This window comes from Seriola lalandi, unplaced genomic scaffold (genome assembly GCF_002814215.2).
Source record: "Seriola lalandi dorsalis isolate HSWRI2012SDOR001 ecotype SW California unplaced genomic scaffold, Sedor1 jcf7180002054666, whole genome shotgun sequence".
Classification (NCBI taxonomy): Eukaryota; Metazoa; Chordata; class Actinopteri; order Carangiformes; family Carangidae; genus Seriola; species Seriola lalandi.
Window position 1 is genome coordinate 398,875 of NW_019525219.1, and position 26,685 is coordinate 425,559.

The following is a 26,685-nucleotide window of genomic DNA, read 5'->3' on the forward strand; positions in this document are numbered from 1 at the left end:
GGGGGGGGGGGCATGAAGGTCACTGATCTGAAGCCAGGAGGATGATAGACTTTGGACCAGTGGTTCAAAACCTTTTAGTTTGGTGTAATTTGTGATCTGAAATCACAGATTGTGTTCTCAGTGTGGACATGAGCTGTGAGCGGGACGACCACAGAGCGACTGTGAACAGATCCAGAACTTTACAAGGAAAAGGCAAAAACTAAACGTCATTCTGAGCAACATTAACATATATTTTTTTAAAGATGATCAAACTCTAAATTCATTTATAACTTCAGACTGACAGTAAAGTCTGTAAAGTATTCATTTACATTTTATCTCTCACCTGTTTTCTGACTAAAACAAGTGCAGACGTGAGTTTTACAGACAAATTACTGAATGAATATAATTTTACACATTTACAAGTTGCTTATTTTGCTCTGTCGTCCGAACGTCTTGGGGTTAAGTCAGGTCAGCTGTGTTGTTGGATCTTTATTATTAAATGTAAATGTTGTATCTGCAGATGGGATGGGAGAAGGTGGATTATCTCAAATTCAAAGCCAGACTTTTCAGAGTGTAACAAGCGCGTAAACTTTTACCCACTTGGAGAGAGGTATTATCAGGAGGGAGGTCAAAGTTCACCAACGTCTTAGCTGCGTGTCCGTCTCAGCTGATTGGTTCAAACCTCACCTGATTCAGGCAAAGTTTCCTGCCATGTCACAGTGTATATAAAAGAAAAGCCGGAAGAGCAAAGGAAGTGCAATGATGTCTTTATTTATTAGCCACATGTTCGCTACACTATGAGTTCAGACATGCATCAACGTGAACACAGAGAGAAGAATGTAGCTGAAAACATGAGCGCAGATCGATTTAATTAACCTGCAATTAGAATATATCCATCAAATGTACGTGTGGTTTCCTGGAACAGCGTTTACGTTGCATGACTGAATTCGTTCGTCATAATCAGAGGTCATGCAGAAGCATTTCTCCAGCAGAAAGACAGAAAGCTCACACATGCACAGGAGGAGGTGGCACAGTGTTGTGACAGTCGTGAGAGCGAGACCAACATTTTATCTGCATCGAAACGCAAATGCAAATCAAACGGGGAGAGTTCTGTTCACATCGGTTTCAGCAAACCTGTTTTAATATTGAACATACGCACGGTAACGTCTGCGTAACGACACAAGTGGGAAAATGCATGTTTTGGTGATGCAAGCACTTGGACAACGTGGTCACATAGATCAGCTGATATCACAGTATGATGATCTCGTATGACACAGATCAACATGAGGATAAGAGAGGTCGGACAGAAAACTGGGATTTCCCTGGAGGCACACGTCATCACAACATACTGCCTTAAAGACAATGATAACAAGTTTTATCTTCTCCATAAAATATGATAAATCACTGTTCAATCATTACCGCCTGTCAGGTAAGGTTTAATTATCACATGATACAGTTTATGATATGATACCAGTGAAAATGGCAACATGGCAGCGTCCTGGTTTTACTCAGTGGTCACTCCTTATTACAAAGAGCCCCAGGGTCGACATCCATGTTGGTCACCTGAAAACAGCTGGAAATGTAGCTTGCACATTTTTACTTTGGGAAAACCTACATGAAAAGCAAGAGGATAATATCTGTCTCCCCGTGCTCACAGGAAGACAATATTCTACAGGCAGGAAGAAGAGAGAAAGAAAAATCCACAGGAGAGGAGGAAGATGTTTTAATCCTCGAAGTGAACAGAGTTGTCATTTAGCAGAACATGCCAGCACTCGATCTTCTTGTCTTTGTTCTTGAGGCATTCGTACCAGTGCTTCAAACACTCTCCTTTAGCCTGGATGCCTAACTGACATCCTCCTGCAGGCGGACAGAGGAGTGACAGCAACACGTCAGCAAAGACCAAGCCTCACAGACGCACATGCTAGCAGCTCTCAGATAAACGCTAACACGCTCACAATGACAATGCTAACATGGTGATGATGTGTGATGATCATGTGATAAGTTTGGAACTAGACATGACAATTAATAAGAAAAACATACATAAACATATATAATTATATATATATGTTGTTTTAATAAACTTGTATATATGAATTAAATAAAATATCATATAGATATAGATTTTACTCTGGGTATTTAGTACAACTTACTTTACAACTTACACCTTTATATATCCTGAAGATGTATATATGTGATAACAATATTTCCCCTTATAGGAACCAAATGACTAAAGTTCCAGAGTTGACCAACCAGCCAAGCAACAGACATTCCCATCGCGCTGTATTCATGGGTAAAGATGACAAACTGGATCAACGTGGGGAAACGTGATTACAAATCAATAGTTACACTTACCAATGAAATCATTAGACTTTCCCATGTCGTAGTCCCAGACTGAGATGTCCAGGGTTTTCTTGGCGAGTTCAGCGTGTTTGATGTCGTAGCTGAATTCCTGAAAAACAGAGATGAGTTTATTACAAAGTTTATAACTGGAATCAGGGTAAGCGGAGGACGACAAAGTCCAGTATGAGCAAATAAAAACAGTTTAGAAAAAACTGACCTCATTAAACTCTGGATTGAGAGTCTTCTTTTTTATCTGGGTCTTGTTTTTGGCTTTTTTCCCCATATCTGGCTTCAGACTTCTACAGCACAAAAACACCAAGAAGGAGATCGAGTCATTCTAGCTCAGGATGAAGGAACAGTTCAACAGTTTTGGCAATATGTGTTTTTACATCCAGCCAGAGCCAGGCTAGCTGTTTCCCACCGTTTCCAGCCTTTATGCTAAGCTAAGCTAACCATCTCCCAGCTTTTTTCATATGTCCACATCGGAGCTGATCTGTACAGTGAGGTAAAACATACACTTTGACGAAGGGGTCAGAGTATCCGTTGGAGTCCATGGCGGCCAGGTGAGCACAGCGGACCACGCCCACTATGAGACGACCCTGCTGAGTGTTGTACATCAGCGACACCAGGATACGACCTCTCTCCTCTGAATCCTCACCCTCATTCACCTGCACACACACACACACACACACACACACACACACACACACACACACACACACACACACACACACACACATAAAGTAATGCTACAGTACATTTCACTGATCCTCATGCTCCTTTGCCCTGTGCACATATCTGAAGGGATTATACTGAGGAGGTTAATGGAGGATAATGTAAACGCTTAAGTGCAAAAGTATCTACATGTTTGATTTATGCAACAGGATTAACTCAACATTTTGTAAAGATTATGTGAACACTGTTTTTGTGTCTTATTCCTTTTCACATACTCAAAAGATTAGAAATATTTTTATAATTATCAACAAATCAAACAAAAAGATTAAAATAAAAAATGTTTTAGAGGACATTGTAGTTTTTTGCAAATGTCACTCAAACTGGAGGAAATAATGCATTTGTTGCGGACTATTTTAACCCACATTTGGTGCTCTAGTGAGTATTTGGGGACGGTGACTGTGACTGTCAGGGATCTTTATTCCCCAAATTTAAAATCTGTACATCTCCCAGGGCTCACTGGGATCATGTTTAGGTGAGGTAACACGAGAGCAGGGAGTGAAAACGAGTTCCCATCATGAATGACTGAACGAATGTAACTGATAGCGGAAACATTGAGTTTCCTATTGACAGTGATACCGGACCTGTTCAATAAGGTCGGTATCATATCAGTGCATCCATACCTTTATATCTCAGAGGAATAACATACACCAGGTTTTTGGATACACACACACATCCCTTGGTAGTAGGATGCATTCACTGTCACCACACTCTTCCTGTAACTTACAGAACATTTGTACAGGTGGGATTTAGAAGAAGAGATGTATGTGAGGGTCTTACATCGTCCTCATAGAGAGCCATGCCGCGGGCCGAGCCTCCGACGGCCTTCTTCACCTGCACATGAAGAAAACCAGTCAGAACAAACAAAACATAAACAAGACTGGAAAATTTAATATGACAGAAATCAGAAAAACAGTATTAAAGGAATAGCTCAGCATTTTGGGAAATAGTTTATTTGCTTTCTTGCGTCGTATTCGAATGGCAGCTCTGAAGCTACAGTTAGCTTAGCTTAGCATAAACACTGGAAACAAGGGGAAACTGGTAACTTGACTTTGAATGAAGCAAAAATCCACTTATCAGCATCTCTAACGACCCTTAACTAAAACAATATATGTTGTTTTATCCATACAAACACACAAATGTAATGACAAGTTGCGGTTTTGCAGTGGGGGCGGCGTTAGACTATATGCTGAACCATTTCCTGTTTCCAGTCTTTATGCTAAGCTAACCAAACTGTCTCCATATTTAGCATATAGACATGATACATATCGATCTTCTCATCAATCTGGGCAAAAAAGCAAATAATCATAATTCCCAAAATGATGAGCTATTCCTTTAAAGGTGGTAGTTCTATAGATCAGTAAAAAAATAAATATAAATATTTCATATATATTATAAAATAACATATTTCTTCACTTATCTCAGCTTGTAAACAGCCATGTAGATAGTTTAAGGTTTTTGACAAAGCAAAACAATCACCTATAGTCCATTTAGTAGCAGTTCTGGACCTTTCAATCATCTCTCATGATCTTCATCCATCATGTTATTGTTTTATGTTATGGTTTGATGAGTGTTAAGGACTTCCTGTCCATGTTGGCTTAAATGTTTAGGTTCAAAGTTCCTTCTTGACTTTGGAAACAGCGGCTGACAAAACAATCTCACCTCAGCTGCTCCGGAGCTTTTGATCATCTCACATGATCATCTTCCATCAGTAGATGGCGTTGTCATGAAATTATAAATGTTCACATTTCCACTTAAGTTGAGATTATTTTGTCAGCAGCTGTTTTAAAGAAACAGAAAAATGAACTTGTTGAACCATGTGGTTCTCAAAACATTAATAAGCTATAAGCTATTTTCTTGAGGAGGAAATTGTTTTAAAGAGATTTGGGTGAACTGTACGGAAGCCTAGAAAGGCCACACTTTCAAATGTTTTTTGTGGAGCTTTGTTTTCTCCAGATAACGGAATAATTATCCCATTATCTCAAGAAAACAAAGCTCCGTTATCTCGAGATAACGGGATCGTGAAACATTCATGAGTATGGCCTTTGTAGGCTTCCGTAGAACCGACCCTTTAGGTCAAATATCTAAAAATACATTTGACATTCGACAGCCTGAGATCTGCTCCTCGGCCTCACCGGGATCACTCTCTCCAGACAAACGTTGAAGTTCTTCTTCTGGTTGAACGTCAGTTTCTTCAGAGCGACTCGCGTCTCCCCGATGAATTCGTTGTGTCCGAACTTGTCCTCGTCGCTCACTGAAAGCCTGAAGACAGACAGTTCACTCTACGATACTTTCATCGGCATGTAGCTGCCACGATGACGGCGGTAAAGCAGGTGGCGGTCGATTCTTACCGGAGAGTTTTGCGCGACATTTCGTCGTCGGTGATGCCGTGGTAGACGAGCGTCTCGTTCCACACGGGGTTCAGAGTGGTTTTAAGCGTCTTGGTGCGAAGCTTGTTGGACTGGGAGAGGACAGAAACCATGAGAGGAGAAACATAATATAATTTGGAAATAACCGAGGAACCGGAGCTCATCGACACGTCAAACCGCTTCGCTTCAAGCAAACAAAGTGCTCTGTTTGACTCGAGACAATAACACAATAAAGACAATTCTCCACGTCATAAATCAAGTCCCAAACAGCGTGAGCTCGTCTATTTGATGCCACGAGCATTAGCTGATGGGTTACTGCTGCATTATATAATATGAGAGCATCCCAAATTGAATAAACACACCCCAACACCTCCTTCATAAGCTGTGTGTGTGTGTGTGTGTGTGTTGTGTGTGTGTGTGTGTGTGTGTGTGTGTGTTATAAACCCACTGAACGCCACGTTTCTTCACAGCGCGTTAGCTGCAGCTCTTACACCATGATTCAGTTTATTTAAAGCGACACTAATCACAGTTTTCAGGTTCTGCAGAAGATGTTGTTAAATCTTTATTTCGCGGCCTGCAGCTTTATTGTTTTGCTCTCGTGAACCTGGTTTCCAGCAGCTGCATCAGACCTCAGGAGGTATGAAAGGAAGTGGTTGTACCTTACTGGCTCCAGGTAACAGGTGCAGCTTCACGTACGGGTCAGCGAGTCCGTTTGAGTCCATCGGCTTCAAACCCTGAGACACAGAGACAGAGACGGATTCAGCAGAGACATTCATTCAGCAGTCATTGATTACACATGTCTCTACAGATCTAATTAGTCAATCAATCAGTTATTGGTTAGGCTTCGTCTTTTCTTGTCCCATCTTGTCTTGTCTTGTCCCATCTTGTCTTGTCTTGTCTTCTTTTTATTTTGCCTCGTCATTTCTTGTCTTGTCTTGTGCCGTCTTATTCTTGTCTCATCTCGTCTTATTTTGGATTATCTCATTAGTCTCATCACATCTTGTGTCTCGTCATATTTTTGTTGCTTCACATCTTGTGTGTGTGTGTGTGTGTGTGTGTGTGTGTGTGTGTGTGTACCTTAGCTTTAATGATACAACAGTGCAGGGCGTGGTTCTCCTGTTGGTAGAGGAGACTGAACTCCAGACATCCCAGAGTCGCTGCCAGAACAAACACACAGGAAAACGTCAGACTCCGACAGAGAAGAAGAATCTGATTTTTAACTGGGCTCCTGTTACAGAAACCAGTTTCCCTCTGAAGCAGATAAACATTGATTTGTCACTTGTCATCGCTCCACCGGGAGCGTCTGCAGCAGCTGTAGACGCTCCACGAGGAGTTGACACTATTTCAAGTGATAAAAGGAGTAAAAAGCTAAACGTGTGGGACACCTTCTCCTCCTTCAGATCAGGGGGTTCACTTTAGGAAAATAATCAATCATACTGGCATCGTCTGAGTCGTAGTCATTGTCCTCGTCCTGTGTTCGACCCGGAGCTGGTCTCGGGGGAGTGGGATTGTCGGCGGGGGGGTGGACAGGTGGAGCAGCTCTGGTCGCAGGAACATGAGACGAGACGGAGCTGGAGACAACTGGTTGTCTCTTGTCCTCCACAGCTGGAGCGGCCGCCGTCTCTTGCCTGTCTGAAAGCTGTGCAGCTGGAGCCAGAGAGACGAAAAGGCACAAACTCTGAAGCCTGAAACATCTTCCTCAGACAGTGACGTTGATGCTGAATGTTTTTGAACGCTGCCCGGAAGCGTCGGGCTTATTCTTAGAAGGGAGCGTCGCTTCCTTACCTGAGGTGGGGGCTGCCTGCTGTGCGTTCGCCCGGGGTGGTTTGGAGGCCAACACATGTCCCTCTGTCTTCATTACAGCTGCTGGACGGGACTGACTCTCATTATAGCTGTCAGCTGTTGTTCTTGCCGTCTGCTCCCATTGTTCTGATCCACGGGACCGCTGCTGCTGTGGCTCTGTGCCGAGCTCTGAGGAGACACAACAAGAGTTTCACCTCCGCCGCTCGCGCCAGCACTCTCCTTTACACCGATATCACTGCTCTCATGACCGATGGCATTTCAAAGGTCCATCATGTTCTTTTCTAATAGGTTATTTAAGCAGATAAAACATGTAACAGGATGATAATGAGTGTTTGTTTTTCAGGGCTTGTTAATGAAACTGAAGGTGTAAAGGAGGTTTGACCAACTTCCTGTCATGAGTTCTCAGAGACAAAGCTTTTGGGAAAAAGACCAAAGAATCCAAATCTCCAGGAGGACAGGAATCTTTTTTGTGGATTATGTTGGAATTAGTGTTAATTATTTCTTTTCTGGACACATGAATTTGAATTTATTTTCTCTCCCAACAATGAAACCTACAGCCACGCTGCATTTCCTCCAGATTTCTGTGTCGCACCGACGAGTTAGGACAGAAGTGGCCTTTATAAAGTACAGCGGTGCCAGCTCGTGCTAAGTTTAGTTCGTAAATAGGATCGTTTCGAAATTAAAATCGAGAGCCAATGTAAATTTTTAGAGTGATGTCAGAACTGCAAAAAATCTTTCTCAGCAGAATCAAGTTGCATTTGGCATCATTTCCAAACATGAAGCAAGTTTAGTTGCTTAACTGAGGCGGGTGTAACGACACAGCCGTGATAAAAGTGGTGCTACTAGTAAAACCAGTGTTTGCACATGATTTTCAAATGTAGGCCAAAAGTGACATCAGGGCTGCAGCGGCCAACTTGGCATCAGGAGCTGACGCACCATGGCACTGGAGTTTTGTGCCAGTTTCATTTTGTGCAGCGCGTTCTGTAATAACATCGGACAGTCGTGACCCGTGGCCAGTGCGTCTCCATGATTGTGTTGGAATGAAACATGAACACCGTTATTTGCCATTTGCCAAGAATAGACTTTTCTATTCTCAAAGTAGTTCTGACTGTTAGTTTATTTATTCTAAGTGTTTTCAAACACCAATATACTGTATCGTCGTATCAAAGACACGTTGGTAAAAACGTCAGAAAATTTAAATTCTTACATCAGTACTTTTAAACAGATCAATACTTTTTTTTTAATAGTTTTTTATTTCTACTGTAGATTCACTTACAACCCAAGTAGTACTGACTATTAATGTTTCAAGTGTACTTATACTAATATAATATATATAGCTTTGATATAATATATCTAAACATGTAGGCTATACTTCATAATATTATATGAAAATGAATATTGTTAAATAATATACCTACTGTTGACGTAGTACTTCCTATTAGTCCTACTAGAGGATTACGACACTATATTTTTCTGGCACTTAAATTTAAATTTAGCTCCAAAAATAATGTTCTTCAAATATACTTATGTGGTATATGAGAATATTTAAGTGGGTTCCAGTGAATTGTTTTCTTGCTGCTCTACATGCTCATCATTGTCTTGGTCTATGAGTAAATCCACACCAGAGTTTGTAACTGAATGTCTTTGTACGGGTTACCGTGTCCCGGAGGACGTGTTGCGGGTTCCTGCGGTCCACCGCTGGCCGCCGGAGCAGAGCTGCTCTCAGTGCTGGACTGTCGAGGTGTGGACAGCGGGAGGGGGGCGGGGAGACCCTGCTGGTCCCGCCCCTTGAAGAACCAAGCTCCTGAACGCTTGTGTATCTGCGGGAACACACAGTGAAGTCTAGTTAAGGATGGAACAGTGTACAGTGTAATCACAGCTCTGCAGACACACAATGGCTGACCTTTAAAACAATAGAAAATAAAGATGTAGCACCATGACATCATCCACGTGTTTCTGAGGCGACATTTTGAAGCTTGAGTTTGGTTTTTCATCTTCCCACCAAAAATATCAGTCAGAAAAATTAGCCAAAAGAGAGAAATTAGTTCGGAAAAGCCACAAACACCAAAGCAGTGTGTGTGTGTGTGTGTGTGTGTGTGTGTGTGTGTGTGTGTGTGTGTGTGTGTGAATCAACCAAACTTAATTTTCTCTCTAATTAGTAATTGTTTTCTTTTTGTTTGTTTCTGTTTCCTCCTGATGAAGGTCAGTCCAGTATTCCCGCTCTTTTTGCTCTATGTTTGGTCTCCACCGGCTCCTGATGAAAAACATATCTGACTCTTTTATCTGCTAAATGTTTGTAAACGTTCTCCAGCTGATCAGAGCGTTCCCCCTGAAAACATCTGTCGGCTGCTGGAAACGACGCCGATGAGAGGGAAACAAAACAATGAGCCGAAAGAGGCTAAAATGGTGCGTAGAGCTGAAGGAAACCACTTCCTCAACACAATTAGTCAGTTGATCCATTGTAAATAGAAAATATTGATCGGTGAAGCTTTAAAACAGCTATAATCAATACCTCTGTAACAATGTATAGCATGACAATGTGACATAGATTACCAATAGTGATGAACCTGCAGCTCCCTTCACATTCATGGAGCTTTAAAGAGCGTTTCAACTCATTGTTTATCCTCCAGACACAACTTCACTGACATGTTTCAGAGCATCGGTTCTGTGTTCAGCAGGCAGCTGTATTCAGAGACCGTTAACCCTTTCCACCTGGTAACAGAGTCACGACGATGTTGTCGTTTCTTCGAGCTCATCCGTGGATTCGTGTGATTGTTCGTGTGTGTGTGATCTCACTGGCGAATTACAGTTTATTTCTTCTTTTCTTTTGTGCTGTGAAACAGACACAGGATCACTGTGTATTCGCAGCATTACAGAGGAGTTATCCTGCACGTGACTGACAGGAGAGAGCATTTATTTAAAGAGTGTGCCCCCCCCCCCCCCCCCAGGCAGAGACCTCAGCAAACACAGCAGCATCATCAGAAGAGCGATGTGCAACTGCATCAGAGAGCAGACCTTTTTGTTCATGTTTTATATTGATCAAAAATACTATCTGTATTTTTTAAAAATTAAATAAGGGCTGAAATAAACACCTATTATTCCTTTTGAAAACGGAGGGCGTATCAATGGAGGGTAATTTTCCAGGCCAGTGGACGGTGAAATGCAATTCTGTGCTGAAAGGCGAGTCTAAAAGCTAGAAAATGGTTCATGTCATGAGAAACGTTTTGCTTCTGGAGGCAAGAGAATGACATAATGGGATAATTTGGCATCATGAATTTTTTTTTTTCGTCAGATTTTCCCTCCACTCACCTCTTGGTGTTCACTGCAGATTCTGCACAGCCACGCGGGGCACGACCTGCTGTTGCTCCTGATGCCACATTTGCTGCACATGTGCTGCAAAGAAGCAAAAACACGACAAGATGCACATACGGAGGCACAGAGTCCTGCACAGATTCAGTGTTTGACGGCAGGTGCACAGAGCACATATATTTTTACAGTTCACATGGCATTAACCTCGCCTTAGTCACTGAGAGCAACAAGAAACAGAGTGTGATGCACAAGACCAGGGAAGACACAGTGTGTGTCAGAACAAGTTAGCGTACGGGCCACTGGCTGCTCATCGCCATAGGAAACCTCTAAGGAGCAACACAACACTATAGAAAATATAGTAAACAGAAGCTCAGTCCCTACGACCTCTGGGGACACGTTCTCTGCTACTGTGGAGTCTGTTTTCTCTCTGCCTTAAGACAGACGTCCACCGACCTTTTTACACTGCACACAGAGGACAGCTGTGACCCCCTGCGGTCCGAATGACGCCCCACACAGCAGGCAGTGCGACTGTCCGTCACCACACGCCGTCTTCTTGATGTTGTCCAGACGACTGGAAAGACGCCTGAGAACTCACACAGATAAATGACAAAACATGACACAAGTTGTTAGACCAATAATCATGCAACTCACAGAGCATCTGCATCTGCATCTCTATCTGCACCTCTATCTGCGTCTGCATCAGCATCTGCATCTGAGTCTGCATCTCTATCTGCGTCTGCATCTGCATCTCTATCTGCATCTCTATCTGCATCTGCATCTGCATCTCTATCTGTGTCTGCATCTGCATCTCTATCTGCGTCTGCATCTGCATCTCTATCTGCATCTCTATATGCATCTGCTTCTGCATCTGCATCTGCGTCCACATCTGCATGTCTATCTGCATCTCTATCTGCACCTGCATCTGCTTCTGCAGCTGTGTCTGCGTCTGTGTCCACATCTGCATTTGTATCTGCATCAGCATCTGCATCTGCGTCTAGACAACATTAGACCACAGTTTCCTCTCTCACCCGATCCTCTCCTGCTCTGTGGCCTCCATCATGGCCGCACGAGCCAGGACGCTGTTGATGATCTCCTTCTCCTCATCCGTGAGCTCCTCCCCCAGGGGGCCGCCAGACCTGTTCATCATCCACCCGGACCTGAAGCCAAAACACACACACACACACACACACACACACACACAAATATACACACAGAGTGTAAGTGGCGTGAAAAGTGAAAACGCAGCTCGGACAAAAAGGCCAAAACCTCCAAAAAGAGCAGAACTGAAGAGACACTAAAATCTCAGGACAGGAACACAGCTGGAAAACATTCAGGACTGAAGCAGCACGGAGCCACTGAAGACGCTGTCACACACAATAAAACACAATGAGGTGATTAAGTTAATAATGCACGTCTGAGCTGTGACCAAGTGATCGTCTGTGAGCAAAGGACATGCACTTTGTTCATCAAACTACAGCCTGAGGGCCACACAGATGAGGAAACTCCAAATTTCAATACAACTTCTAATTTAATTTCTTGAGTTCAGTTCATCCAATTTAAAACTTTTACTTCTGTAGAATAACAACAGAAAATTTCTACTCCTGTCAATTTACTCTGAGTTAAAGAAACTATATTTACACCCACTTTCCTAATTATATTTACTTGAGTTTAATATAAATTGCACAGACTAATTGTTTTTCTCACATTAATCAACTAAAGATCATGAAGGTTTTACAAGTTAACGAACTTTCTTGCAGCTTAAGATTTGAAGGAATCGGGACTCTGAAGAAAGAGTTTGATTTTTTTTGACACAATTTTAGATTTTTCTCTAAACCCTGATCATCTGTGTTTCACAGCACCAACATCTTGTAACTGTTAAACCAAAGAATAAACAATTTTACAATTTAGTGCCAAGAAATGATTTTTTTCTCCACTTTAAATGTTTTAATTGAATTATCTCAGTGATCTATCAATAATCTCCAGCATAAAAACCCTTTTTATTTCACATTTCAAAAAGCAAGTTGCTCCTGACTCTGCAACAATAAACACAACACTAATCCAAGCAGAGAGGTAAACCTGGAGAGACAACTGGTATTATCTGTCATGAAGTTTAAACGGCATTATTCTAAACATGCAAAGACGTGTGGAGGAAGAGGAGGAGGAGGAGGAGGGAGGGAGGAAGATGAGCATACATTTCTACACGTGGTTGGAAAGCTTCCAGTGTGACTGTCTGTAAGGTTTTTACAGACACCAAATTTCCAAATGCAGTCGTCTTTTTTTTTCTTCTTCTATTCAAATGCGTCTGTTTTGTTAATTTTGTGGCTTCGCATCATGTTCCTTGTAGAAAATGCTAAGGGACGTTCACCAGCCGGGACTGTTTATGCAAACGCTCTGATCACTTTGGTGTCAGAAACTGAGCTCGTGGTTTCAGCAGAGAAATCAAAAGATAACTTCTCTCTCCTTTCCAAACTCGTCAGCAAAGACTCTGAACCACACGAGGACAATATTTCCCTATTTATAATTCTGCTGTGCGCCAGGCTGCAGCCATGTTTTTGATGTATTCAGAAACACTGTAAGGAGGCCTTTGTACCTATTTTTAAAGAGCCTAAGTTATGCAAGATTAGATCAAGGTAGCTATATTTGTTGCATGCATAATTGTGAACCACGGCGCTTAAGGCTTCAGGTGGAACTCGAACAGCTGCTGTGCTGCTGCAGGAGGGCTGTGAGGATTAAATCTACCTGTGTCCGGCAGAGAGGCCGTGCACGTACAGGAGAGTCCGTGCACGTACAGGAGAGTCCGTGCACGTACAGGAGAGAGGCAGGCGCGTGCACGGCTTCACTACAGCACCAGTGAGGGAGATGACCTGTTTTAATCCTCAGAGTTCTGCAGATGAGTCGAGCTGTTGTTGCTGTCTTCTCCTTCAGCGCCACCATGGGACGGACATGAGTGGCTTTTTGTGGAAAGTCTCCACAACTGTTGGATCAGTTTTATGATCAGATTTGATGAAAACGTTCATGTTGCCCAGAAAATAATGAACTCTCCCTCTAACTTTCCCTCTGGTGCCATCAACAGGTCAAACTGTTCATCTGATTTATGTCTGGAAAAAAACCTGCAAAGCTAATGGCGTTCGCACCAGCTTGTGTTCCATGCTAATTAGCAAATGTTAGCTATTAACTCTGGAGTCTTTATTGATATGAATATTTCTCTATTTATGTAGTCATGTAGAGACTAACTGGAAGAAATGCTGATGTGGGGCTTTCAAATGTGACGTAATAAACATCTGCGGGCCATCATTTAGTTTTAAAAAAGTGAATTTATAACATTAATTAGTATTTGCTGTTAGATTTATGATGAAAAAGTTGAAGGATGAAATAGACTGTAACTTAAGAGTTTTATTTCTAACATTTTCAGCTGTTTTTGTTTGTATGAACATAAAACAATATTTTTTACAACCTGAAACTTTTCTTTGATCAGAACTAAAGATGTGTATAATTTTAAAGCCTCCTGTGTTATTTTTCTGACAGCTTTACACACTGACTCCACAGGGTTTTAAGAGTGATCGCTATTTTATTGATCCCATATGAGGAACTGTCAACGCACTTTTTTTTAAGATGCAAAAGATGAAAAATACTAAATATTTTCTGGTTCCAGCCTCTTAAATGTGAGTTTTTGATCATTTTCTTTGTCGAATTTGAGAGTAAACTGAACATTTATGGGTTTTGGGCTGTTGATCAGACAAAATAAGACATTTGAAGATGATTCTATAAACCAAACCATTAATTGATTAATCAAAAAAATAACTCAATAATGAAAACAGCCGATAGTTGCAGGCCGGGATCTGCTGAACATGGTTTTATGCCGCTCCCTCTCAAACACGGGATGTGTGTCGTTCTTTCACAGATTATATATTCATGTAAACTCTTGTGCTTCAAAAATCAGCGACTGAGTCTTACTGCCAACATAAAACTACCTGTGAGACGCGGCCACAGAGATTTCATTTCCCGTCCAAATGGAGAGCCACTCCTTTTAAAAGCTCCGAGAGCAGCTAATGTGATTAGCCGTGATTTATTTCAGCTCTACGACACCTACTGCTGTGCCAGCGCCTCTGGCCCTGAGACTCCCAAACATCTGCTGGTCATTGTCCAAGTGCACAGGCGCTGTTGTGTGTGTGCATGTGCAGCTGCTTGTGCTTGAAAACAGGGTGTTAATTGGGGCCTGACTGCGGAAGGCAAACTGCTAGCTGCGATGTGTTACAGCAGTCTGAGCTGCAGCGTGCGCGCCTGGAGACATTTCCACTGCAGAGAAGCGCACTCATTATCGTTTGGCAAGAACATTGTTAAGAGGAGAGCGCGACCTCGACTTCTTGCCTCTGGTCCAACCGGGCCGCTGAGACAGACGCCACCTCCCTCCCTCACTGACCCTGCAAGGTGTTTGCTGACAGTCAGGAGAGAAAGTGGTGCCCGTGTTAAATCATATTTGACTTTCTCTGCACAGTGAAAACATTTTATTGCTAATTAAACGACGTGATAAATCTGTGTTTAAGGGGTTTAAAAAGAGGTTAACCTGAGCTGTGTCAGGTATTAGGTGTGTGACTGTGTCCGAGCTTTAAACATCACATGTGATCAGGCCGCGGCTGCTGAGTAAGGATATTTAAATGACTCACATACTTAACAGCTCAGTGCCCTTCATCTTCCTTCATCTTCCTTCATCTTCCTCATTCCTTTTCCCCTCCTTTTGCTCCCTGAAAAATGTCCTGTCCCCAACGCATGTAAATGTCAGGGGTTGCTGTCAGTGCAGACAGCGTGGCAGCCCAACAGAGTGAGTGTGTGTGTGTGTGTGTCCGTGTGTGTGTGTGTGTGTGTGTGTGTGTGTGTGTGTGTATGTGTGTGCTCCTTGAAGCATTATCAGTGAGAGAGAAAAGGTGGGGGTCTGTATGAAATGGCACAATGACACTTTCAAACCGTGAGTCACTCCACTTTCAATGGATTACACACACACACACACACACACACACACACACACACACACACACACACACACACACACACACACACAGTCATTATGAATAAAAATCACTGCAGTCTCAGCCTGGACCATGTGGAAATGAAACATAACAATAAAGGCACTTGGGTTTCATTTGCAGTCAAATGATCGGCGGTGGAATTAAAGTATCAATACTTTCATTTAAAGTATTAAAGTATCAATAGCAGACTATAAAAATACTCCATTACAAGCAAAACTCCTGCATTTCAAATTTTCAGTATAAAGTAAAAGTAGAAAAGTATCAGCAGCATGATGTGCGTGATCTGAACACAGATATTCCCAGAGATAAAGCAACTAAGTACTTCAGTATAGCTTTGAAGTACTTGTACTTTACTTGAGTATTTCCGTTTTGTGCTACTTTATACTACATTTATCTGACAGCAGCTAAAACAGCTTCACCTTGACAAAATTAAAATGCTGCTTCCATGTTAAAGCCTCAACAACAATAATAATAATTCTATGATATACTCTGATTTGATTTTGCATGAGTGCTTTTTACTTTTCATTCTTTAGGGACATTTGTGTAGTTTTCTGCAGGTATTTTTAGTATTGTCAGCAGTTTGATCATGTGTTATTACTATTTACTGGTGTCAGCACTTGTTCCACCACTGAAACCTCCAGGGCTGGAAAATGAAGCATCAACACTGAAGAACCTGAAGCTGCAGTTCCTCTAATGACCACTAGAGTCTGGCTCCAACAGTGAGTCAGTCCCCATAGACTCCCATGTTAAAACGTCCAACTTTACAGCAGAAATACATGTTTACAGCCTGGTACAAAAACTGTTTCGGTCTCTAGAGATAATTTCCTCCTTCATGACACCTGTTTATATAACTCACCTGTTTACATTTTATTAAGGACTAAAGTTATGGAAGATTGAGGGCGTGGCCTCTTTGAGTGACAGGTGGGTGACTGTATGCTTGCCACAAACCGACATGTACCGAAGTCTCAGCTCCACACATGCTCCACCCCTTTGCACATTTTCAGATTAGCTGGGAGTTAGGAGGCGGAGTCAGGCACTGCCAAGATGGCGTCAGTGGAGCAGCTCACTCTGAGCTTCAAATACCTGTGGGTGGCTACGTCCATCTTTATTTACAGTCTACAGGAAATACTCAAGTAAAGTACTAATACCTCAACACTGTACTACAGTAAATGTACTTTGTTACGTCTCACCAGTGGAAATGATGAAATGTGACTTTTAAATGTCAACATAAATGTCACACTTATACTGTAATTGCTATATAATACATCGTATTAGCCATGAATCAGACTCAGGTTCAGTTGCTTGTCTGCCTCACAGTCACGTGCACAAACACACACACACACTACGTATTGATTATTGAGCGGAGCAGTCGTTGCTTTACAGTAGATCAATGTGCAGTGGAGCTCTGCAGCACGACATGATGCTCCCATCCGATTCTCAATGTCATCCACTGAAGAGGACAGAAGCTGCGAACACATGACAGCACATCGATACGAGTCCTGTGTTCACCCCGTGACCTCTCAGTCTCGTGCAGCACTCGTGTGTCGAAGCACTTAGCAGCACTGATATCATCACAGCAGAGACGGGCCATTTTTGTCACCGCACCATGGTGACAAATGGTCCGACTGCCCCACCACATCATCCCGCTTCATCCCAAAATTAGAGAAATAACTACAAAGTATTTTGTCCCTGTCGATTTGACCGATCACGAACATGCCACGTTCAAATAACTGAAGTTTATTTATATCTGATTGGTATCTGGCCGTATAAAATCTGGATACAGCGGGAAAGCAGCTACTTCGCTAGCAGTTGCGCAAACAGCCCCCCCCCTAGTTTTAAAATTCAAAAATGATATTCCCAATTACAGTGTAATGTCCAATTTAAATAGAAAGTTCATTAATAGACTAGAAAATAAACTGGATTAAGGCAGATATGTTATTTTTAATATTCCAGTCCATGTGAGAATAGATAATATAATATAAATAAAACCAGAACAGCATTACATCTCCTCATTGGTTAGCCTTCATCCTCAAAGTCTTTTCATGCATAAAAGTGAAATATACGGTTTGAAAACTCCAGCAATAAAGCACTAATTTAACCTTTTACAGGTTCGTATCTAAGTCAAGAAAACTGCTGTAAAACGACGAGCTGTTCACTTGCATCTCTCCAAAAACCCTGAACACAGTGTTTGTCAGGATTAAACAAGATATAACATGTTTTCAGTGCTCATCAGTCAGCGGTAGAGGTGCAGGCTAACTGTTTCCCTTTGTTTCCAGTCTTTATGCTAAGCTAGGCTAACCATCTCCTGGCTGTGGCTTCATGTTTACTGTACACCAGAAGGCGATCGGGAACATTTCCCAAAAGATCAAATTATTGCTTTTAAAATTAGATCCACACATCTCCACTACCACGATATTCAGGGGGAAACTTCTCTGTGACGGACGGTGAGTTGTGAAACAGGTTGGTGGAACAGAAGCCAAGCAGGAAAACTTTCACTCACTTTTTAGGGTGAACTTTCACCCAGTTGGCCAGACTCTTTCTCTCAGTCGGCCTCCCAACAAACACAAGGTCAGACTGAATGAAAGAACCTGATTATCAGACGACTGACGCCTTTAGGAGAAAGGACTAGAAGTACATGACATTACACGTATAATGAATGAATATTAATGATTTAGCTGAACTCGCAACAGCAATTTTCAGCAATTTAATCCGACATTTTTGTAGTATAAAGATAAAAAAAGGTCAAATTGCAACCACAGTATTTCCATGTTAAGATATTGTTGATTATAAATATATTTATATGGACTTTTCTGTCAGTTTTCTGTTGTGTGGTTTTGAATTTTGAGTTTTCCTATCAAACCAGAAACTGTACTTTTTTCTTTTCTTGCTTATTTCCGGTGTCGACCTTCACGGTCCTATACCACAGCCAAATACTTTGGTGGGCCTGTCACTCTATTTTAAATACATATCCTGCCCTACATCTGTTCCTGATGTGAGAGATGATGTGGTTTCCTATATGCTCCGCTCCTCCTCCTCCTCCTCCTCCTCCTCCTCCTCCTCCCTGACTTCCACCAAGGACACATGTCACCACACGAAGCCCGGCTTGATTTACAGCTGCTTTATAGCAGGAGTTGACTGAGGGGCGGAACGACCTCCAGGGAGCATGTATATGTGTATGTGCATGTGTGTGTGTGTGTATGTGTGTCCATTTGAGATTATAGGTCATAACTTGAGAGGTGAACCCGGTGTTAACCACTCTGTGATGATGGAGAGGATCAGCGGAGCCGTTTTCACCTCCCCGCTTAAATGTTAAAGAAGGATCAGAAGCATCTCAGCCCTGCTGCTACCATTAAAAATCGATCCTGGGAGGGAGTTAACGAGATAAATAATCTGATCTTTAACATGTGAACCTGCACATCCAAGAAGTTGTGAGGCGGAGTTTTAGCCACACAAGATTTATGGCTCTATGGGGGGCAATGTCTTTTCACTCCTTTGGTCCAGACTGAAATATCTCAACAACTATTGGCTTTAAATTTTGTCCAGACATTCATGGCTCCCAGAGGATAAATCCTAAAGAGTCTGGTACCCAGGACTTTTTCCTCTGGCAATTATTTTGGCGATCCTGTAGTTTTTCCTCTGATATTCATGGATTTTAATTTTATTTGTTAAACTTTTTTAAACATTTGGTGCTAATCGGCAAATATAAGCACGCTAACACCGAGATAAGATGGAGAACATACCTGCTAAACATCAGCATGTCAGTGTGAGCGCGTTAGCATGATTTAGCTCAAAGCGCTACAGCTCAGCTCAGATCAGCCTCACACAGCTGCTAGCATGGCTGCAGTCTCTCCTCCGTCTCTCTGAGGTCAGATTAGGAGAGCATGAAGTGCTCGGTGCTGTTCTGTAATGTTTGCCGATCTGTCATCTTTCAACGTATCACTCCTCTTCAACCTGTCTCTCTGTTTGTCTGCCTGTCTCTCCCCCTCACTCAGTCTGTCTGTCTCCCAGCTGCTGGCGAGCGCAGTGAAGCAGGTCGTCTGTAATCGTCTGGAAGACCTTCACCAACCTGTTATTAACACTGATACAAATTGACACACACATAAAAAAAAAATTGCAAATACACACACTTTCCTGCTGACTTACACACACACACACGCGCACACACACGCACACGCACACACACACACACACACACACACACGGTGTGAAGACCTGTCACACTCAGTCAGCTGCACAGAGAAAAACTCTGCAAATTGACATGAAGTAAGAGGAAACCAAGGCATTTTAACTCCATCAGACTATGTGGGCTGACTAAGAGCTGCAGGGCCACACACACACACACACACACACAAGTTACTCATGTCAGCACACAAACAAACACACACTGTGAGAGAGTGTGTGAGCGCTGCAGGGAGGAAAACTGACAAACCGCGTCATCCTCCTGTGTTTCCTGTGACGCTGAGAGGCTTCCCTGCTTCACACTGATTTTACCTTCTTCCTTTTTTTTGTGTGTTTTCATATTCATGTTTTACGAACACAAGATATTTACATCCTGTAGTATAAACACTCCTTTAAATAATTGATCTCACTGTTCTATAGTAAGACGTCGGGAGGGGAATGCATCGGATCAGTCGCTGGACGTTGAAGGAGGTTGGGACAACAGCAACATCCTGGTTATTTACGGTCCACGGGACGTTCCCCAGGGGAGTCCGAACACTCCCCCGTGAATTAGACTGGAACACAGAGACACTCATCTACTCAACACACTCATCCATCCCTCCTTTTATCACCCACTCTTCTCCTCACGCTGTCCTCACAGCTGTCGCTTCTCCAGCCGTCCGCTCAGAGCTCTCCTCGTCAATCCACCAACTTCATTACCATCAGTCTCCATCCACGCGAGCTTCATCTGTTCATCCTTTCACCCATTCATCAGCTATCCATCCATCCATCCATCCATCCATCGAGTCATGCACTCTGCTATCTCGCCTCCCCCGTACATCTCTCCTCTCCTGCGCTGGGGCTTGTCAGACGAGTGAGGAAGCAGCTTATGGAGCTTAGTTCTGCAAAGACGCATCAACACCTACTTTATCCCCTGTCTGATGACTCTCTGGGGATTGTTAACCCTTACATGCTCACACACACACACACACACACACACACACACACACACACAATACAAGCCGCTGCTTTCTGATGACTCCTGGGTAAAGCCAAGCATGCAGATATAAGAATAATCTGGTCTTCAAATCCCAACACGGGCGGCTGAAAGCTTTGACATCACAGAGTTGTCTGGAGATGAATGTACCTACTCTGTGTGTGTGTGTGTGTGTGTGTGGAGGGGGGGGGGGCAGGACAACAAAACATATGAGAGTTAAAGATGTGATGGCTTTCAGAACACATCGCACACAAGTAGGTTGAGGGGTGAGCGATGCAGCGTTGTTATTGGTCTTCGCCCTGCGACTGTTCTGTGAACTGAAACGTCTCAACAGCTCCTGGATGTTTAATCGTGAAATCTTGTGCAGACACCGATGGTCTCCAAACGACGAACCCTAACCTGTCATCATGGAGGAGACAGTAAAGATCTTTTACACATCCATCTATCCATCTATCTATCTATCTATCTATCTATCTATCTATCATTCAGCCACCATGAGGTTAACAGCTGTGGTCTTGAACTCAGACGGATTGTAATGTGGTTCAGTCGTGTTCCCTTCTGAATTATTCTAATAACTTTCTGACTTTTCATTCAAACGTGTCCAATACTTTGGTTTTTGACCCACAACCTGCAAAACTGCTGCACTTTGCATTTAGTGCTATTTAGCAAATGTTAGCATGCTAGCAGGCTAAGATAAAATGATGGACGTGGGTTAACAGCATCCCTGACGGACATTAGCATGTTAGCATGTAGCTCAGAGCGGGGGGGGGGCCTCAGTGCAGCTTCACAGAGCTGCAGCAATAAAGACTGTTGCTGATGGGTCTGGATTTGTTGCGCCCTGGTGGACTGAGGTTCAGGCGCCGGCCATGGACTGAAATACAGCCGAGGACCTTTGTTGCATATAATTCTCCATCTCCCTCCTTTCATTTCCTGTCATTTCTCAGCTGTCGGCTGTAATAGAGAAATAAAATGCCCCAAATATTTGAAAAAAATGTTTGAGGATTTCTCTCATCATTATATGATATCTGTAATTAGCAGCTTGTCAGTGTTCAGTGTGTGATCACTCTGCATGGCAAGTCCAATACAAGAGCAAACACGCATATGGTGAGCCGTGAGTGGAAGTCACAGATTTTGTGTGTGTGTGTGTGTGTGTGTGTGTGTGTGTGTGTGTGTGTGTGTGTGTGACACAGGTGAGGAGCTTTGTGCACGGTCTGACTCCGTGATGAGGAGGACGGCTGCAGGACTGAAGACAGACACGGAATAAGGAGGAGAAATAAGGGCCGGTTCACCTGGAGCCTCCGGCGCTCCTCGTCGAAGGTTCTCAAAGTTTGCGTCCAACACAAAGTCTCTCTGTTCTGCGTGGAAGCATCTGCATTTGTTATGCTTTTATTAATTGAAATATTCACTTTTGACATTAAAGAACGTATCTAAATTTTGTTTTTAATGCCAGGAAAAAATTACATTCATCTGGAGACTACCAGCAGGGTAAGTGGGGAAAATGCCCTGGAGCCCAAATAATAAAAAACTAAATCTTTCGCAAGATTTTTGCAAACGTCAGATCTTTTATTTTCGACAAATCTAATTTAGAAGAAGCTCTGTTCAACGTTCGAGCCACTACTGATGAGAAATCCTCACAGTGCTCAGAAAAACATCCACAATTCAAAGTCAACTACAAACTAAAAACCACTGGGTTAAAAACTGCGAATTGCACCGATGCAATAAATGCTAAACTTTGCCGAGGGCCCAAAGAAACCTGAAACAAGGCGACGTAGAGGTAAGACTGTGTCAGGAAACCCAGTGTGCTGTTGTTTTATTGTGAAGGAAAACTCCACCTGCTGATGAAGAACAGCTGCTGTTGTCAAGGTAAAGAATGAACTTAAATTTAATCTTTTAAAAACTTTTTTGTTTGTAAAATTATTAAAACTGCACCGACGCAGCTTTGCACACAAACCTGATACACACACATTTATCGTATCGAGGTCTTTACACCATTATTGTCTATGTTTCTTTAAATGGGTTCAGATGAGGGCGACCCGGTGACAGATTGCTGGTGGTGGTGTGTGTCGGACATTTTCGACCTGAGGCCTCCTGACAGAATATTTGGGTCATGCAGGGGAGAGATCTGCACACGGCAGCATGTAAAACTGTCATAGTAGTTTTCTATTCACAGCTGACACACAGACACACTCACACTCACACTCACACTCACACACACACACACACACACACACACACACACACACACACCACCCTTCCTGGCTGTGAACAGATCTAGTGCACCCATGATACGCAGCCAATCAAACACTTCTGGCCACAGCGGATCTGTGCGGCACATCTGCTGCGCTGAGACGATTCCCGAGCGCCGGAAAACGATGACGCCTCAGCTGCAGCTCTGACGAGGAGTCAATTACTGTACAGCTCAAACGTCCAAATCACTAAAACGCTCCAGCGAGCGAGCTCATGTGGAACAGTCCTCACTGGAAGTAAATGGGAAAATGGGAAATTCATAAATTCTAGTTGCTTGCCGATATGGATCGGGTCAGACGGACTTGACCCCGACTCTCACGGTGTTTTACGACCCGAGAGGCAATTTAACCGAAACTGGACAGATGCCCGTAAAACATCTATCAACAAAAAATAAAAACCTGATGGGCTGACAGAAACTCTTTTCATCTGGGAAACATGTCACATTAGAATCACACGTCAGTCTTAAAGACATGTCCGAAGAAAATCATCCATGTTAATACGTCGATAAGGTGTTTTGTTATATAACACAAGACATGTCATGAGTGTTTCCACTTTTAACTGCAGTGAACCAATGACAGTCTCTTTTTATAAGGAACCAATCCTGTCACCTTGTGGGGACGGGGGGCGGGGCTAAATAAACCTGAAACTATGTCAGTACAGAGAGAGCGAGAGTTAGCATTAGCACAGCTGCTAACACTGTGTCAGCCACTGCCAGCTACAAGCTAACAAACAACATAAAGAAATAAAAGATGCTAACTGCGCTAACCATTCTGACCCGTCTGCTAGTCTCTGGTTCTGGTCTCGACAGACTCCTCCTCTGAGTCTGGGTCTGACTGAGGCTCGAACATGAGGCTGATGTTTCCTCCTCTAACCGTCTTCACACTCTCTGCTCTCTCACCTGTCCACCTGGAGCAGGCAGGTGCTGGTGGGCGGGACTCGAGGCCTGATCCAGATTTCTCAATGAGGAAGTAAGAGGAGAGTTTTTGATTCATTGTTTTTCACCTTTTATGTGGGAAAACAACGTTAAACAAAATATTAATCACAGCAGAGGATTTTTACGTAGATTAAAACGTGTCTGGAGGAAACTTAAGGTGAAGAATCATCCAGTATAAACATCATTTTAAACTTGGCTATCGCAGCAATACATTTTCAGTTGCAGCAGGCAGCTGTTTTCAGAGAAACATCTGTAATAAACAAAAACAAAAAACAAAAAAAACCCACTGTCCACTGCAGCAAACAGCAGCCAGACTCAGTCAGAGAGCAGCTGCTGAACATTTTGGAGCAATTACAGTGAGATATTTCCCTCAGGAGTCGGTGGAGACCAAAAGCAGAGCTGAAAAGAGACGGAGAACTGGACTCGTGACGTTCTGCAGCTGCTGGACGTGTAAACAAGCAACTGTCTCTCTGTTCCCGCTGCCTCCGAGCAGCCGCAAAAACCAAATCTGTAATTGCAGGATTAAACAGATAATGGTTAATCGACCTCATCCTGACATCATCACTAAGCTGTTTTTGCCACTAAAAGCAGCTTTCATTCAAGACAATTAAGTCTTTAATGCCAACACAGTAAAACTCGGACAAACCCCACAGTAGGAAGGATTTCCCCTGAGATCAGCAGTCAGGGGCTGTTGAGTCGGCGTGAACCGTTTCCACTCAATCACATTAGCCACATCAGTCAGCACCTGAGAGCTCAGCAGTCTGTATAATATATATAATGTATATGTAATCCACCGCCACCCACGTCACGCCAGCCGCAGTCGATACAGCTGACTGGGGGTCAAAAGGGGGCGTTCAGCCGAGATTACAGGGAGCATGGGAAAGAAGAGGGGGCTCGATAAAACCCGACTTTGTCCAGGGAAGATAGACCAAATAAAAAAAGTGAGTATTGCAAATCGATTTCACACACACACACACACACACACACACACACACACACACACACACACACACACACACACTGACCAAGTGCATGCTTCCTTTCTTCCTGTCCCTCCCTCATCCCTTCCCTCTCAGCTTTAGCTTCACTCCACGTCCTGAGGGTTTCTGACCAGAGACTGAAACAGGGGGGATGAAGGAGACGACAGAACGCCTCCTCGTCTCTGCTGCACACACTCTTCACACCAAGCAGCTCTTTTATTTTACGGGGGAATCGTTGGACTTTCTCGCTGTGAGGAAATATGAAGCTCCAGCTCAAAGGCGGTTAGCTTAGCTTAGCATAAAGACTGGGAACAGGGGGAAACTGCTAGCCTGGATCTGTTTAAAGGTTAAAAAACAAGCCCCTCTGAAGCTCAACACATTATATCTTGTTCGGTTTTTTGTTGTTGTTGGTTTTTAAACCGCACAAGCTGCTGGATTATTTATCACAGTGGTCGGTCTACACAGGAAGTTGCATTTTTCAACTATCCATCTCCTGCAGGACGGATGGAACGATCCGTCTGCACAACGTCAGGACGTTTTGTTTGATCTTTACGCACATGAATGCAACACAGAGTGTGTTTTTACACTTCAAGTTTTCTCCTCTTCTCCCGGGTGACACTGCGTCTGTGCACACCCTGTGTAGGCACAGATGGAAGACTGAAGCTGCGGCGGATCCACTCCCTCATAAGTACTTGATGTTAACAGGCCCCTGGTGATGGGCTCATTCATTAGCATACATTACAGTTAACAAGCCTGTGGATGTGGAGGAGGATAAAACGCTTAACGTTCAGCCGACTAAGCTTTTTCATACCAGAGCTCCACCGATGTAAATCTGCGTGACTTGATCTTATCAAAGATAAATGTCAGTGTCGGCGTCGACTGTTTGTTGGAGGATGAAAAACTAAAAATTTCAGTAAAGATATGACGTCATTTAGAAGCAGCGTTATATAGTTATATAGTCCGTCCACCAGAGAGCACTGACAAGTGAATTCATAAGTCTGAATTTAACAGATTCTTCCCTCGATGGGTCATAGTGGTGATCACGTATCAACATGAGTAATCAATAAGAACGGCAGTAACAGACGTATGATATATGATTTGAATGTTTACATATGTTCACGTTTTTAAAATACTAAACTCTAGATATTTATATCTGAATCAGTAAGTCAGACTCTATTTAATAAGAAGTTAAACTCAATATTACATCTGAAATCTCTCTGTCAAAAAAAGGTAAATTGACAATGTAACTCTCGTGACATCATCGTGCATTTTAATAAATTAAACAAGACGAAACGAAAACACAACTACTGATAATAAATTATATTTTTCATGATTTTTTTGTTGTTAAAAAAGTCAAATAATTAATAGAAATTATTATTATTATTTAAAGGAGGAAATAAAAAGGTCTAAAAGGTGAAATACAGGAAATGCTCCTTTAACTTTAGCAGGTCGTTAGATTAGTATTATTGCTGATTGGACAGGTTTTTACTGAACAACAAACTAGTTTAAATTAGCAGGTTTTATCTGCTGCTGTGAAAAAATTTAAACATAAAAAAAGCACCAAAAAAAATAAATTTTTCATCGTAAAAACAGAAACTGTTCGAGTTTCAGCAGCTAGAATAAATAAAAGCAGAGGTGTTGTCTTACCTGAGCGTTCACACAGACGAGCTGTCGGTCTTTCTCTCTCAGAGCTGCTTCACTGTTTCAACCAGCGGCTCCGACTCAGCATCCAGCATCCTCTCCGGTCCTCTCCTCCTCACTGTCAGCCTCCTCAGCACACACACTGTAGTAAAACCCTCGCTCCGCCTCCCCC

General features: G+C 42.8%; 1 protein-coding gene across 2 annotated transcripts; it reads right to left on the reverse strand.

Moving 5' to 3' along the window:
* Positions 1–729: 729 nt before the first annotated feature.
* On the reverse strand, positions 730–26,624 carry rph3aa (rabphilin 3A homolog (mouse), a). Of its 2 annotated transcripts, none has more exons than XM_023421180.2 (16): positions 26,520–26,624; positions 11,561–11,689; positions 10,986–11,115; positions 10,533–10,616; positions 8,881–9,043; positions 7,206–7,379; positions 6,858–7,067; positions 6,498–6,577; positions 6,080–6,154; positions 5,403–5,512; positions 5,187–5,313; positions 3,832–3,885; positions 2,836–2,987; positions 2,537–2,618; positions 2,332–2,428; positions 730–1,836 (listed from the first exon to the last, which is right to left on the reverse strand). In XM_023421180.2, exons 2-16 carry the CDS (start codon positions 11,677–11,679, stop codon positions 1,703–1,705), a joined length of 1,791 nt encoding a protein of 596 aa, XP_023276948.1. In that variant the 5' UTR covers positions 11,680–11,689; positions 26,520–26,624; the 3' UTR covers positions 730–1,702. The 2 variants fall into 2 exon arrangements, with proteins under 2 accessions (XP_023276948.1, XP_023276947.1); XM_023421179.2 differs by having other exon boundaries at positions 7,206–7,391.
* Positions 26,625–26,685: the final 61 nt, after the last annotated feature.

What these genes read in the sequence shown, in the direction of transcription:
- rph3aa (XM_023421179.2), bottom strand. Translation starts at nt 11,679, where the DNA reads ATGATGAACAGGTCTGGCGGCCCCCTGGGGGAGGAGCTCACGGATGAG. An exon ending in TCTGTGTGCAGTGTAAAAAG is followed by an intron (nt 10,617 to 10,985) that starts GTCGGTGGACGT and finishes GCTTCTTTGCAG; the next exon opens with CACATGTGCAGCAAATGTGG. An exon ending in TCTGCAGTGAACACCAAGAG is followed by an intron (nt 9,044 to 10,532) that starts GTGAGTGGAGGG and finishes GTGTTCCCGCAG; the next exon opens with ATACACAAGCGTTCAGGAGC.